The sequence below is a fragment of the Montipora capricornis genome, chromosome 11, assembly GCF_036669925.1.
Source record: "Montipora capricornis isolate CH-2021 chromosome 11, ASM3666992v2, whole genome shotgun sequence".
In the NCBI taxonomy this organism is placed as follows: Eukaryota; Metazoa; Cnidaria; class Anthozoa; order Scleractinia; family Acroporidae; genus Montipora; species Montipora capricornis.
Window position 1 is genome coordinate 9,940,071 of NC_090893.1, and position 12,500 is coordinate 9,952,570.

The following is a 12,500-nucleotide window of genomic DNA, read 5'->3' on the forward strand; positions in this document are numbered from 1 at the left end:
AGTTTTTTCAGTAAACTAATAAAATAGCCAAGGTGGTTAAACGTTTCAAATCGTGCTCCAGATTTTGGCTGCTTGAGACTGGGAGGAACTCAGACCGTCACATGATGAGTTCGTATCGGCCTCCATACATCTCTTCTTATTATGCGTTTACATCCATGAGACCGGCCTGACGATGAAATCAGACTGGTCTGACTTCATCTCGGTTGCTGGACCAAGACGAGAAATTCTCGCACCGGTCTGAGTACGTACCTTTATCATGTAAATGACAACAAACCTCAGACCGGGTCCAGAAAATTTCAAGCCTGTATGCCTTTGGGTCAACCATATATTTATTAGACAAAGCATATCATTTCGTCCCGAAACCAGGCAGCAAAGCATTTTGTCCCGGTTTCATGTAAACGGCTCGAAAAATTTCATACCGGTCTGAGTTCATCCCGGTCTCATGTAAATACCCCACAATAAAAAGTACTTTATTTGGTTTATCATCGGGTCAGAATTAATAGGGCCTCAAAGAAGAAAGGGGCGTTTACGTGGGATGGTACCATTTCATCCGCTGACCAACTCTCTTCACTGTTACGTTCGAAACATTCTGAAACATTGCACATCCATTTTATATCTGTAACTTGACCTGAATGGCTCCCGCACATTGCACTTTTACTCGTCTGGTGAGGAAGAGCCATCTTTTAAGAAATCACAGTCGTCTTTTGGTGAGTATTTAAGCTTTTTGTGGTCGTTTCCTCGTCTAGATCATCGTTTCAACTTGAGAGGGACAAACAATTATTGCAACAGAGCAAAACCGTGATCACTGTTTTTATATTTCTTGATCCTTTGTTGAGGTGTAAAAAAAATGTTAACACGTGTAATAATGATGCATTATATCCTTTAAGATTTGAGAAAAAATACTGAGAGTTTTTCTTGAAGTGATGTTTCCCAACAAATAGGTCCTTTTAGATTGTCAGCAGTCATATTACCTCATTAACCCAGCTGTTGTCACACCCATTCTCACAACCTTTTAATGTCTTTTCTTGACATCCTTTTACTTAAATCTTTAATGCCGGTGTGTCTTCTGTTGCCAATATATTTGTGTGTACCTTTTGATGGGAAACAAATGAGATATTTGTTTGAGGGTACATTGGACATGAATATATAGAAGGCTTGTCATTGTTCAGCTAAGGAAACAATAATCCTGGCTGGATTTCAACACAATCCAATGCATCTGTCAAGCTGACATTTTTATGTAAGCTCTGTTTTGCTCCAGTCAGCCATGAAATAGAGCACCTATTACTCTAGACTTAATGTGCTTGGGCATAGTGAAAATTGCATAGAGATAACACAGTTAGGCTGACAAACTAAACATATTGTTCCCAATGGCACTACACCATATGACCAGTGGTGTAACATCACCGGCTAAAGGTGTGGTCATCCCACATAAGAAATTGCCAGGGAACCTCAGCAAGGTTCATGGGTTACACTGGATTTGCATGTGGTTGCGCCAGGTTCAAATCTCACTTTGACCACCAGCTGAATTCGTTCCTAGAGGTCCCTATTTCTACTAAGTATGCTTACTGGGCTCATAGAAGTTTGGGTTCTAAGTTATAAAGCAATCATAATACTCATAAGAATGTAGATGTAGGAGGACCGTGTTGAAATTAACCCTTTCACTCCCAAGAGTGCCACCTATAGATTTTACTCTGTCTAACGCCAGACAATTTTACTCCTCAATGGGGAACCCCACGGGAGTGAAAGGGTTAACAACAGCTAGATTCACTCAAAAACTACCGGTATGTCCCCATTAACCCTTTCACTATCAATTAATGCATTACCAAATGAATGCTGTATAATGCCACTGGTTTTGTTGTTCTTACTATGATAATCACTATCATCGAATTTTTGCTCTAATCACTGGCTGATAGTAATTGAAGGGCTGGATGCAAAAACCTAGTAAGAGGAATGCAGATGTTTATTTCAGTCTCGCAGCTACTGGTCATGCGTGACATAGCTTGACTGTAAGTTGGCCACTGACGGTCACTTTGGGAGAACCATATACGGTAAAAGGGCCTTACAGTTTGCTACAGCGTATTTCTGTTATGGAAAAAGAGTTGAAATGATTGTAAGAATAGTTTTCAGGGCTTGGAGATGTTTTAAAATAGTAAATTATACCATTAAGCGAAATTGGACTCTGTTTGGTTCTAGTTGATTTTGGGAGCATGGATGGGTTCTCAAGTTCTAAACCAATTTTTTCCTTCTTTACAATTTTTAGCCAGCTGTTGTAACTGGTAAATTCTCAACAAGCTCATCTCGATTGATAAAGTTTTATAATAGTGGAGAGGAGGCAGTGAGGGGAATTCCAGATGGTGCAAAATTACTAATAGGAGGTCAGATACAACATAATTTTAATATTGATATGATTTTTCTTTTTTGCTTGGGAGTGCATGCACTTAATTATTTGCACTTAAATATACTGATTAATTGCAAAAAGCAAATTGAACTTAGGACTGTTGTATGACACTGACTGTGGGAGCCAATCTGGGTTAGGGGATTAAAATACTTTATTTTAACACTAATATACAGTTCCGTTCTCACCAACTGTAAGAAAGGGGGTCAGGGTGTCTCTCAATCACAAGTTTGCATTCCTTTGCAATACATGTAAGTTCATGGTTTACTCCAAAACCTGTTATCCTTTATTTTTTTTGGAATTCTATAAATTACATGTAGTCTCAAGAATTGAACCTGGGCCACATTGGTGGAAGGTGAGTGCTCTCACCACTGTGCCACCCTAATGCTCTGAAGGGCATCACTAAACACAGGAACGGAACGGAATAATACCGGTACCGGAATATACTGAAACGAGCCGGAATGGCACTGGAATGAGGCAGAATAAACCAGAAGGACACCAGAATCAAGCTGATTAGTGTGGACCAGAATGACAAGGAACAAAACATAATTTTTATCATTCTAGACCGCGAGTGAATGAGTGTGCAGAATAGAGAGACTGACAGAAAAAAAAACAGTTTACATTAAAGGGGAAGTACAAGGCTTGGAACGAGTCACGATATGTTCTCACAATTCTTCATGTAAATATATTATGAACAATCGATCTTTTTCCTGTGTTCTGACTTCTTTCTTCAAACAAGGGAACAGTGCATTCAGGTTCGATGGCATTATTGCCAACAATCGGGAAGAGAAAAAGAGTCTTCTGCCTGTTTGCACGAATGGAGCAACGGTAATTAGTTTGTGGTTTGCTTAACTTGATTGTGATTGGTCAATACACTATTGACCTGTCAGAATGAAGTAAAAATGTTCACAGGTTTTCTGATTCGCACAGTGAAAGCCGCCTCCGAGATCCTTAGACAAAAACAATTAGCTAAGAGTAACATTCTGTTTCTCTTGCTACTGAATTTGTTCACGAAAAAAATATTACTTCCACAATAAATAATTATTCACGGATATACCTGTCAATTTTTTCTCGTGATCGAAGTGTTCCAAAACAATGTTACGAAAGGAAAAAACACATGTGAACAACAAGCTGACGGAAACAACTGAAAATCGGTCGCCGCTAATCAAAACACCAAATTTTGGCATTTTCAAGGTCATTTCGGTATAATTTATAATCCGCTTTATTGGGGTGTCATTTGTTCTTTTCATTTCAGTCCGGTGTTATTCCGTCTCATTTGGGCATATTACCGTTTATTCCGGTATATTCTGTTCCGTACCGTTCCTGTGTTTACTAACGCCCTTGCTCCGAATACAGGGAACTATTTTAGACCATGCAGACTGACTGCATAAAGCAAAACTACCATCCAATTTCGATATGGTAGTATGTAAAGAGATCCCTCAAGTAAGCTGAGGTAAATTGACAATTAACTTGCTGCACAATTGAAAAAAAAAACCTCTGCTGGCTCTCTCATGGAGCCCTTTTAATTTGGCCCTTAAATGCTTAAATGACTCCTAACAATAATACTGTCATAATTATTGCAAGTCCAAAAATAAACCCGTGGGAGTCCACCCCTTAAACTAATCAAATTCTTTATGTGATAATACGTTAAACTTATATTTTTCTTTGGATTTAAAGGTTTTGGTCTTTGTGGAATTCCTGAGAACTTGATCTTTGGGCTTCTCAAATCAGGAGTAAAAAACTTGACTTGTGTCAGCAACAATGCAGGGTAGGTAACTGATGCTTACAACAATTATTATTTTTCTTGCACATCAGTTTAAAAGAGAGGTGAGATTAAAATATTATTGTGATTGTGTGAAAGACAATTAAGGCATCTGTTTTGGTGGATTTAACATTCTGAACCTTGAAATGTGTTAACGTGATAGGATACAGTAGTTGACCATTCCCACTGACACCTGTATGTAGACCTGTAGTAGGATTGCAGATTAATGCTTGTCAGCGCATGCATGAAATTTAATCATTATTGCACCCCTGGCAGAAATTGTGACAAAGACTCTTCCTTGGTGAGACAAGTCTTCGAGACTGTGACTGAACCATGGTTCCTCTTCCTGAAATTTTGCATTTTCATGTACCCTTCATGTACATAAAATACTAATAATTTCAGTGAACTTTTGGACTGTAGAAACCCAGTGACAGTGCCCTCCAGAAAATCGTAACACAACACTCCAAGTTACTCTTTTTTTTTTCTTCATTATAAGAGTTGATGACTTTGGTCTTGGATTGCTTCTTAAAACCCAACAGGTTTGTTTATTTTGCTCCCTTGGTTTGTTAAAGTTTGCAAGATTGTTTTGCTGATCAATCTTGTCACGTGTATCCTTTACAGTAGTGAAAAATGAATCAATGGTTTTGGTAAACAAAAAGTTATGGAGCGATAAGTTCCTCTTGAATTGCAGATCAAACGAATGATTTCATCGTATGTTGGTGAAAATGCTGAATTTGAACGCCAGTACCTTTCTGGAGAGTTGGAAGTGGAACTTACTCCACAGGTGACGAGTTTACATTGTGCTATGTTTTATAGAAAAATGTAAAATTAAATATATGGACTGCTACTTGGAATTAAGCCAGATGAATTTCCACTGTTTGACCGAATGCACCATTTACAGTATAATAAACTTAGTATGTGTTTGTCTCAAAGCTTTAATACCGTGCTTATTTACCTATAAGCCAAGCTATTTTTTCAGAAATTTTGACTTTAACCTGCCAAATAAAGTCCAAACAAGAGAGTTTGGCTTATAGCCGAGAGTTTAATCAGATTTTATTTTCTCAGATGTCAAAACCAAAGGAAATGACATGCAAACTCTGAAATCGGCTCGTAGCCAAGTTCCCAGTAATAATTAAGCCACAATAAACAAGGGACACCAATTAAAACTGTTGGTCACTGAACTTTTATAGAATTAGGAGCCATTTTGTAGAGAGCTTTCAACTGACAAATTACAGACTTCCAATGTACTCGCCATCTGCGTCACTCTTGCCTTAATTCACTCGCGGTCTCGAACTCATTGTCCTCATCATCGTCAATCTCCTGTCCCTCTTTATTTAGCGTAGAGCTCGTTGTCTTCTGTCTCTGAGTTGTTTTCGACAGCTTCAGATTCAGCAACAACTTTAAGCGAGCTTTTGTCATGGCGAACGTAATGTGATCGATTGACTATTGACGATAAGCGATTGACGGTAAGCGATTGTTTCTGACTGTGCGTCTATTGGCATTCACTTAAAGTTTTTTCACTTTATAGAGTATGTTATATTTGGATCACGTTAGTATTCAGGAACGCGCTGGTTGGCTAATTGCTTACAATAAATAAAACACTTTTCATTGTTTCTAAAACTGGTGTGATTTTATTGAACTTGTAATTAAACACAGTAACTTTCAACATGTTTCCTAAGAGGAGCGCTTTCGTCTGAGGAAAATTCAGCAAAAATTTCTTAGATTGCGAGAAACTTAGGTCTCGGCTTATAGCCAAGTTTTTTCCAATTTTATTCGAAAGGTTTCGGCTATCATCATATCTCTTATAATAAGTTTAGGGTCTCGGCTTATAGCTAAATAACTACGGTAATTCTGTAGTGATTTACTTGTGTATTGATCTCAGGGAACCCTTGCTGAGAGAATCAGAGCAGGAGGTGCAGGGATCCCAGCATTTTTCACCCCAACTGGATATGGTACCTTGATACATCATGGCGGATCACCTATTAAGTACAACAGGGATGGAACCATACAGATCCCTAGCCATCCACGAGAGGTAAAATAATAATATTTGTGGACCCACTTTGCACATAATTTCCAAGTCTTCTTGGCATGATTTTATCCTAGCCCTAGGGTAGGATATAGCAGCTAGTGGTCCAGATGAAAGTTGCATCCCCGCTGGGCATATCATAAAACCAACAAGCCAAATACCTTACCCACCAAATTAATTTCTCACAGATTAGGTTTATAGATACTAGCACTGGTACTGACCCCAACTTTACCCACGGGGGAGGGAGAGAGGTGCAAAACAGCTGAGGCAGGGCTCTGTTGTTGTAATAATTATTTTTTGGTTTAGTATAAAGGCTAACAGTGTCTGCTGTTATTTGGAGCCTGGGGGATGCTTGGGTCAATTTACAGCTATCTGGATTAATTAGCATGGAATGAGGCTTTTGTTCTAAGGCGTCATATCAAATACAATGTACATATATGATGAGCCATTGTTAATAAGCTGTCATGGTGGTGTGTAGGGAGGGTCACCTAGCTGCAACATAATTTCATTTCATATCCTTATAATGATGCAACAAGCAACTTTCCTTCTTCTTGTTGGGTTTCACCTTGTTCGGCAAAAAGTTTCTGGCCAACCTGGTTTTTACAAAATCCCAATACAATGACAGGTTTTTAATATGTCTGTTATTTGTTTGGGATATTATGTTAGTACTGTCTATTTTATTAATAATATTATTATTTTGGTTTTATTACTAGCTCAGTTATTTTTAATTACTACCTCCCCCTTTTTACTCAACTCAATTTACAAAGTGCTTTGCCTGGCAGGCAAGGGAATTCAGTGGCCAGAACTATATTATGGAGGAGGCAATTACTGGTGACTTTGCCCTTATTAAGGCACAGAAAGCTGACAAATTGGGAAATCTCACTTTCAGGTAAAGTTGTTTATAAATGTGTTTATAAACCCAGTATATATTTTTGTCTAAATCATAGAATTTCGCCATTAATTTTCTTACATAAAGATGACACAATTTGTTTGGTGCCAAAAGAATCCATGGTTGATTATATAATCTTCAACTATTGATAAATTTGCTTTGGTTAAAATTCTTTGCAGAAGTGAAGGACTTTAAGATACATATTGTGTTAAATCATATTGCAGGCATTTATTATATAATACAATGGTGTTGATGTCAATAATTCATTTATTTTAGCAAATTATGTCAATGTTAATGATGATAACATTATATTTATTAATATTAATTTTGTACAGTAAAACAACACAGAATTTCAATGCACCGATGGGAAAAGCAGCCAAGTTTACCATAGCTGAGGTAATTGTTCACTCCATTATTTTGAAATTTATATTATATTTTTTACCTTCCCCTTAACCCATTGACTCCCAGGGATTCCCCACTGACGCGTAAAATTGTGTGGCGTTAAATAATGTCAGATGTTCTTAATCAGATGATCTGTGGATTACAACTGCACTAAAAATGCGTGTCAGAGAGCATTGCATTCGTATGGCAAGGAGTCAAGTATTTGCAAAACAGGAGTATAGTGCGAAGAGAATGAAGCAAGTGAAATTAAAGACTACTTTTGTTCCAGCAAGGTTGATAGATGGAAACAGAGTAATGTATCATGCTGGTAGAAGGAAGTTAAAGGCCTCACTTGAATATGTATTTTTTTATATGTATTCAAGAAAAATAAATTCCAAAAACACTTATTTTGGCTTTCAAATTTCCTGGGCGCCGCCATCTTGAATAATTGTGACGTAACTTGGTTGCCCTATTGTTCTGATACAAGGAGCGATTGTTCTGGAACAATAGGGCAACCAAGTTACGACACAATTATTCAAGATGGCAGCGCCCGGGAAATTTGAAAGCCAAAATAAGCGTTTTTGGAATTTATTTTTCTCGAATACAAACGCTTTCATTGGAAAAAGATTGAGCAATTCCAATTGTAAACATTATGTTCTGTGGTTTAAAGTTATTTTGTTGTTTTAGTGGAGGTTCCCTTTAATGCACGTGTTTTAATTAATCCCAAGGACCGACCACTTAACTAAATTTGCAACTTCCAGGTTCTTTCAGTGTGGTGTATTATGTTACTCAACCAACCTTATAATTTAGTACTATAATACTATTTACTACAAATATCTGTCTGATCTGCTGTTTTTTAAGTTCTATGGGTGACTTAAGTTTTTAATAATGATCACATGAGTTAGTGCCATCCCAGCGTGTGTATTGGCTGCATAAAGGAATGCTAATTTCATCAGACAATTCTGGGTGTCATGAAGAAATTAGTGTAAACTAGAAGAAAAGAGCTCTTTTGAGGAGGTGCTGATTATTTGTATCTTACTCATTTAATTACAGAATTGCCTCACAATTTCTGTTGAGTAAATGTACCAGTAATGATAATTTCATGCTACAATTGCAGGTTGAAGAAATAGTGGAAAATGGTGAAATTCCACCAGAGGACATTCATCTACCAGGTGTTTATGTCAAAGGGTTATTAAAGGGTTCCAACTATGAAAAGAGAATTGAGGTGAGGTTTCCTTAAAAAATCATAGGAAATAAAAAATTTCTTATTGTCCAAATGAAGTTTTGCTTTGTTCTATTGAACGTAAAAGAGTGGATGGAATTACCAAATAAGTATCAGTCTGACTGATAATTGTCTGAGTAATGACTTGAGTGGTTAAGGATTTGTCATTTAATTTTTGATCAATGTAATGCATCGCATAATGTTCCATATCTATATTTCCATAAAAGGATGCAAACGACAATCTAAATTCAAGTAAATTTATTTATAAATGATTTACACAACAATACATGTATGGTACTGAACAAACAAACTGGTGCAATAGCATCATGTGCACATGTGTTACATCAAAATTACCTTAAGTTTATATAGTTAAAAGCTGCAAAAAGAGTTGATACACTCACAGTGACTGTTAAACAACCATACAATGCATTTCCTCCCTTCCCCCCCCCAAACAAAGTTGTTTCCATCTCCACTTGGTATTCTAACTAAAGGGTATCAGCATTGAAAAGGAAGGGGGGGGGGGGAGGAAGGGCATTAGGACTTTTTGTTTGAACTGGAAAAGGGATTTTAGAAAGAAGTGAATTTTTGATTCAGTGTTGACTCGACCTTTTTGCAACTGCTTGTGGCTCAATCTTTAATCTATTGGCCAGCTTAAAATAGTTTGATAACATCACACTTAATTAATACTGTCACACGATCATTTTCAAGCACATAGTCTACTAGAAGGAAGGAAAGCAACTGTTTCTATAATAATGGAATTCAATAGGCCTTACATGCACGATAATGGCATACACGTATATGCTCAAAAATTCACCACCAATTAAGCCTCGTTTGCACAAAATGCAATACTATTCGCACGAGGGGTTTTCTTTATAAGTTTGCTCGTTTGGGATTCAGCTCAAGCTAAAATTTTTAAGACTTAATTCTCTGATGTTTGAAAATTCAAGGCTTAATTGGTTGTGAAATCAGCTAGTCAGACATCATCACACGTAAGGGCTATTCCATGAAAACTGTTGAGGCACACCAAATGACCACTGCAGCTTTGTGTTAAAAGTCTTTTTATTAATTTATCCTTTTAGAGACTAACTTTATCCCTTGACAATGCTGAGAATGAAACAAAGAAATCTCCTGGTGCAGAACTGAGAGAAAGAATTATTAAAAGAGCTGCTCTGGAGTTTAGTGATGGAATGTATGGTATCCTTTATGTCTATCATAGTGGCAGCAGTTACCAAAAAGTTAGGCTTCTAATCAGTGACTGACACATTTTCCCATTTGTCCCTTGTGGCATTGCTTTAGGAGACTAGAAATGGTTTTCAGCTGAGAGCATTTGCATATACAGTGTAAAGCCACACACACAATACTTGACCGGGAATAAAAATGTGAGTGAAACTTGTGGAAAGGAAAAATATGTTTGGTTAGAAATGTAATAGTATTACAAACTGTCATATAGGTATAAAGAAAATATAATGGGTTTTCAAAATTTGGAAAGAAGTATGAGGTCACTGAATTTTAGAGGGTCTTTTAACAGTGCCCTGGTTGCAATGGTTGGGGACTCACAGGCACTCTTAAATAATTGTGTTTCCTTACTGAAAGGACTGACAGTATTGTAATTCTTTTCCATTGGAAACCCACAAAAACCCCTTGGCGCTAATGACTTGTTGTATGTGCACATTGTAGCGCATCTTGTCCAAGAAATTGTCATTTTATTCTTGACCACTAAGTGAGTCCTTTTCCCCTCCCACCCTCCCTGTGTGATTTAATAGGTTTATCCCCTTTTTAAGGTAGTTCTTCCTACTAGTATAATTAGATACCTTGGTTGTCATTTATGCTTTTGTCATTTCTTTTGGAAATGGTTTTGGGGATAAGTGTTGATGGCACCAACTCTTAATATTTTAAAGTCCCACACTGAAGTGATGCCAGGGTTTGTCCTAGCTAGCCGGGATGAGAAACGGTAGCACATAGACCTCCCCTTGCTGGCCCAACTTTTTAAGAGCTTGACGTAGGTACATGATGCTCAGGGCAGCTGTGCTCTGTGCGTGGTCAGCATGCCACTCGCTGACACCAGCCTTAAGCCCCAGTAACTGGCCTTGCAGTGGCAGGTGGCACTCAGGTCCTGGATGACACCAAATTTATCTCCATGCAACCTAGCTCTTTCCTCCCACCAATATTGACCTTGTCTTCAATTATTGGCAACAGTCCTTTGTACTGCTGGGACTTTGTAAGTGTGATTTTCAAGCAGATGAGCAAACTAAATTATACATTTAGAAGAAGCAATGAAGGGTAACTTAAGAAAACAATGTTCTTCTAACACAAGTCAAATCCTAGATCAGCTTCCTTTCCCTAAAAAGCGCTCTTTCTGAATTTAACCACGGGAGACTTGGGAACCAGATCACAAAACCATTCAGTTTGTGGTCCCCTTAAGTAACTATTACTGGTTATCTCTTGATCAACACCTTCTTAACTGAAATAATACCTTGGTGATCACATGCATGTGGCTCAATCTCTCTTAGCTGTGCACAGATTTTTAAAAGTTTTTCTTGACTCTCTGACAATCAGCAAACCTTGGTATTGGTATGCCCATGCTAGCAAGCAATTACATTCCTGAAGGGATGAGTGTGGTCCTGCAAAGTGAAAATGGAGTTCTTGGAATAGTAAGTCAACTGCAATTTTTTGGTACATGTATGTTGATAATAGCAACTATTAACACCATGCTGAAAATGGATAAATACATATAAAATAATAGTCCAATACTAGTAGACTGAGATAAATCTATTCAAATAGTCGTGTTTGATTGTACAGTGTGTTCTGATGGAATAATTTTGTTAGGGACCCTTTCCAAGACCAGGAGAAGAAGATCCTGATCTTATCAATGCAGGTAAGTTTATATTCTGTAGCAGTTAATGCCTTAATTCATTTGCCAAAACTGTCCCGTCTTTCCATGAAATACAGTAAGTGGATATATAAATTATGTTGTGGGGGTGACTGTCAGGCTCTCAAGCTCAGAGTTGCAAGCACATGATATTTGCCAAGTACTGGTCAAAGCATTCATTTGGTATCCAAGCACAATATATAAACACTCCTTCTTGATCTAGAAGGCTTGAAAGCTTGTTGTCTAAAGAACTCTCAGTAAGTAATGATTGGAGGCTCCTTTGCAAACCATTGAGTATGGTAGGGGAAAATGTATTGGCACAAATGTTTTTTGGTGACCATGTATGTACCTAAGATGATGATCAATCTTTTAGCGCTAACAAGTGCATACAGTAATTATATTATTTTAAAGAATTTGCCTACTGTCGGTTGTCATTTCCGTCTTTATTTTTAATGAAAGCTACATGTACTAATACTTCTGCCAATACCTGTCTTGTGCAACATACTGATACAGAAGGCAAGAGTGGGAAGGGTTTGCATGGTATGTGACCATTAAGGAGCCATTTTTTAAAGAAATTACAAATAAGGTAAACTTTCATTCAAATGCAAATGAAAAGTGACGTACTGTAACCTTTGCAGGCAAAGAGACTGTCACTGTCCTTCCTGGCAGCTCCTATTTTTCCAGTGATGAATCTTTTGCCATGATCAGAGGGTATGTTAAAATGGTAGCATTTAGGAAAGCAAGGATGATGCAGTGGGATGAAGGTGGAGGGAGGGGGGGGGGGAATGTGGTTCACTAATGTGGACCTTGTTTCAGTCCCGGGGAGGGGACTCCCACATGAAACAGACGGAGTTGCTCGTCTTCTCGCTTAGGGGTGTAAATTTTGGATTTTGGTCTTGCTTAGGGTGTTCCGGGCAAAGCCCCAATATTTTAAGCTCCAAGGTCTTGTTTAGGGC

The 12,500-nt window shown here is 37.8% G+C and overlaps 1 protein-coding gene across 1 annotated transcript in view; it reads left to right on the forward strand.

Moving 5' to 3' along the window:
- Window positions 1–566: 566 nt before the first annotated feature.
- Window positions 567–12,500, forward strand: part of LOC138023828 (succinyl-CoA:3-ketoacid coenzyme A transferase 1, mitochondrial-like) — a 19,138-nt gene continuing 7,204 nt past the window's right edge. Inside the window, exons 1-13 of the mRNA XM_068870914.1 lie at window positions 567–707; window positions 2,261–2,375; window positions 4,073–4,163; window positions 4,654–4,696; window positions 4,849–4,941; window positions 6,040–6,189; window positions 6,966–7,072; window positions 7,408–7,468; window positions 8,571–8,678; window positions 9,755–9,869; window positions 11,232–11,326; window positions 11,502–11,550; window positions 12,183–12,255. Coding sequence (XP_068727015.1) covers window positions 633–707; window positions 2,261–2,375; window positions 4,073–4,163; window positions 4,654–4,696; window positions 4,849–4,941; window positions 6,040–6,189; window positions 6,966–7,072; window positions 7,408–7,468; window positions 8,571–8,678; window positions 9,755–9,869; window positions 11,232–11,326; window positions 11,502–11,550; window positions 12,183–12,255 — 1,175 coding nt within the window. The 5' untranslated portion in view covers window positions 567–632. The remainder of the gene's footprint in view (window positions 708–2,260; window positions 2,376–4,072; window positions 4,164–4,653; window positions 4,697–4,848; window positions 4,942–6,039; window positions 6,190–6,965; window positions 7,073–7,407; window positions 7,469–8,570; window positions 8,679–9,754; window positions 9,870–11,231; window positions 11,327–11,501; window positions 11,551–12,182; window positions 12,256–12,500) is intronic.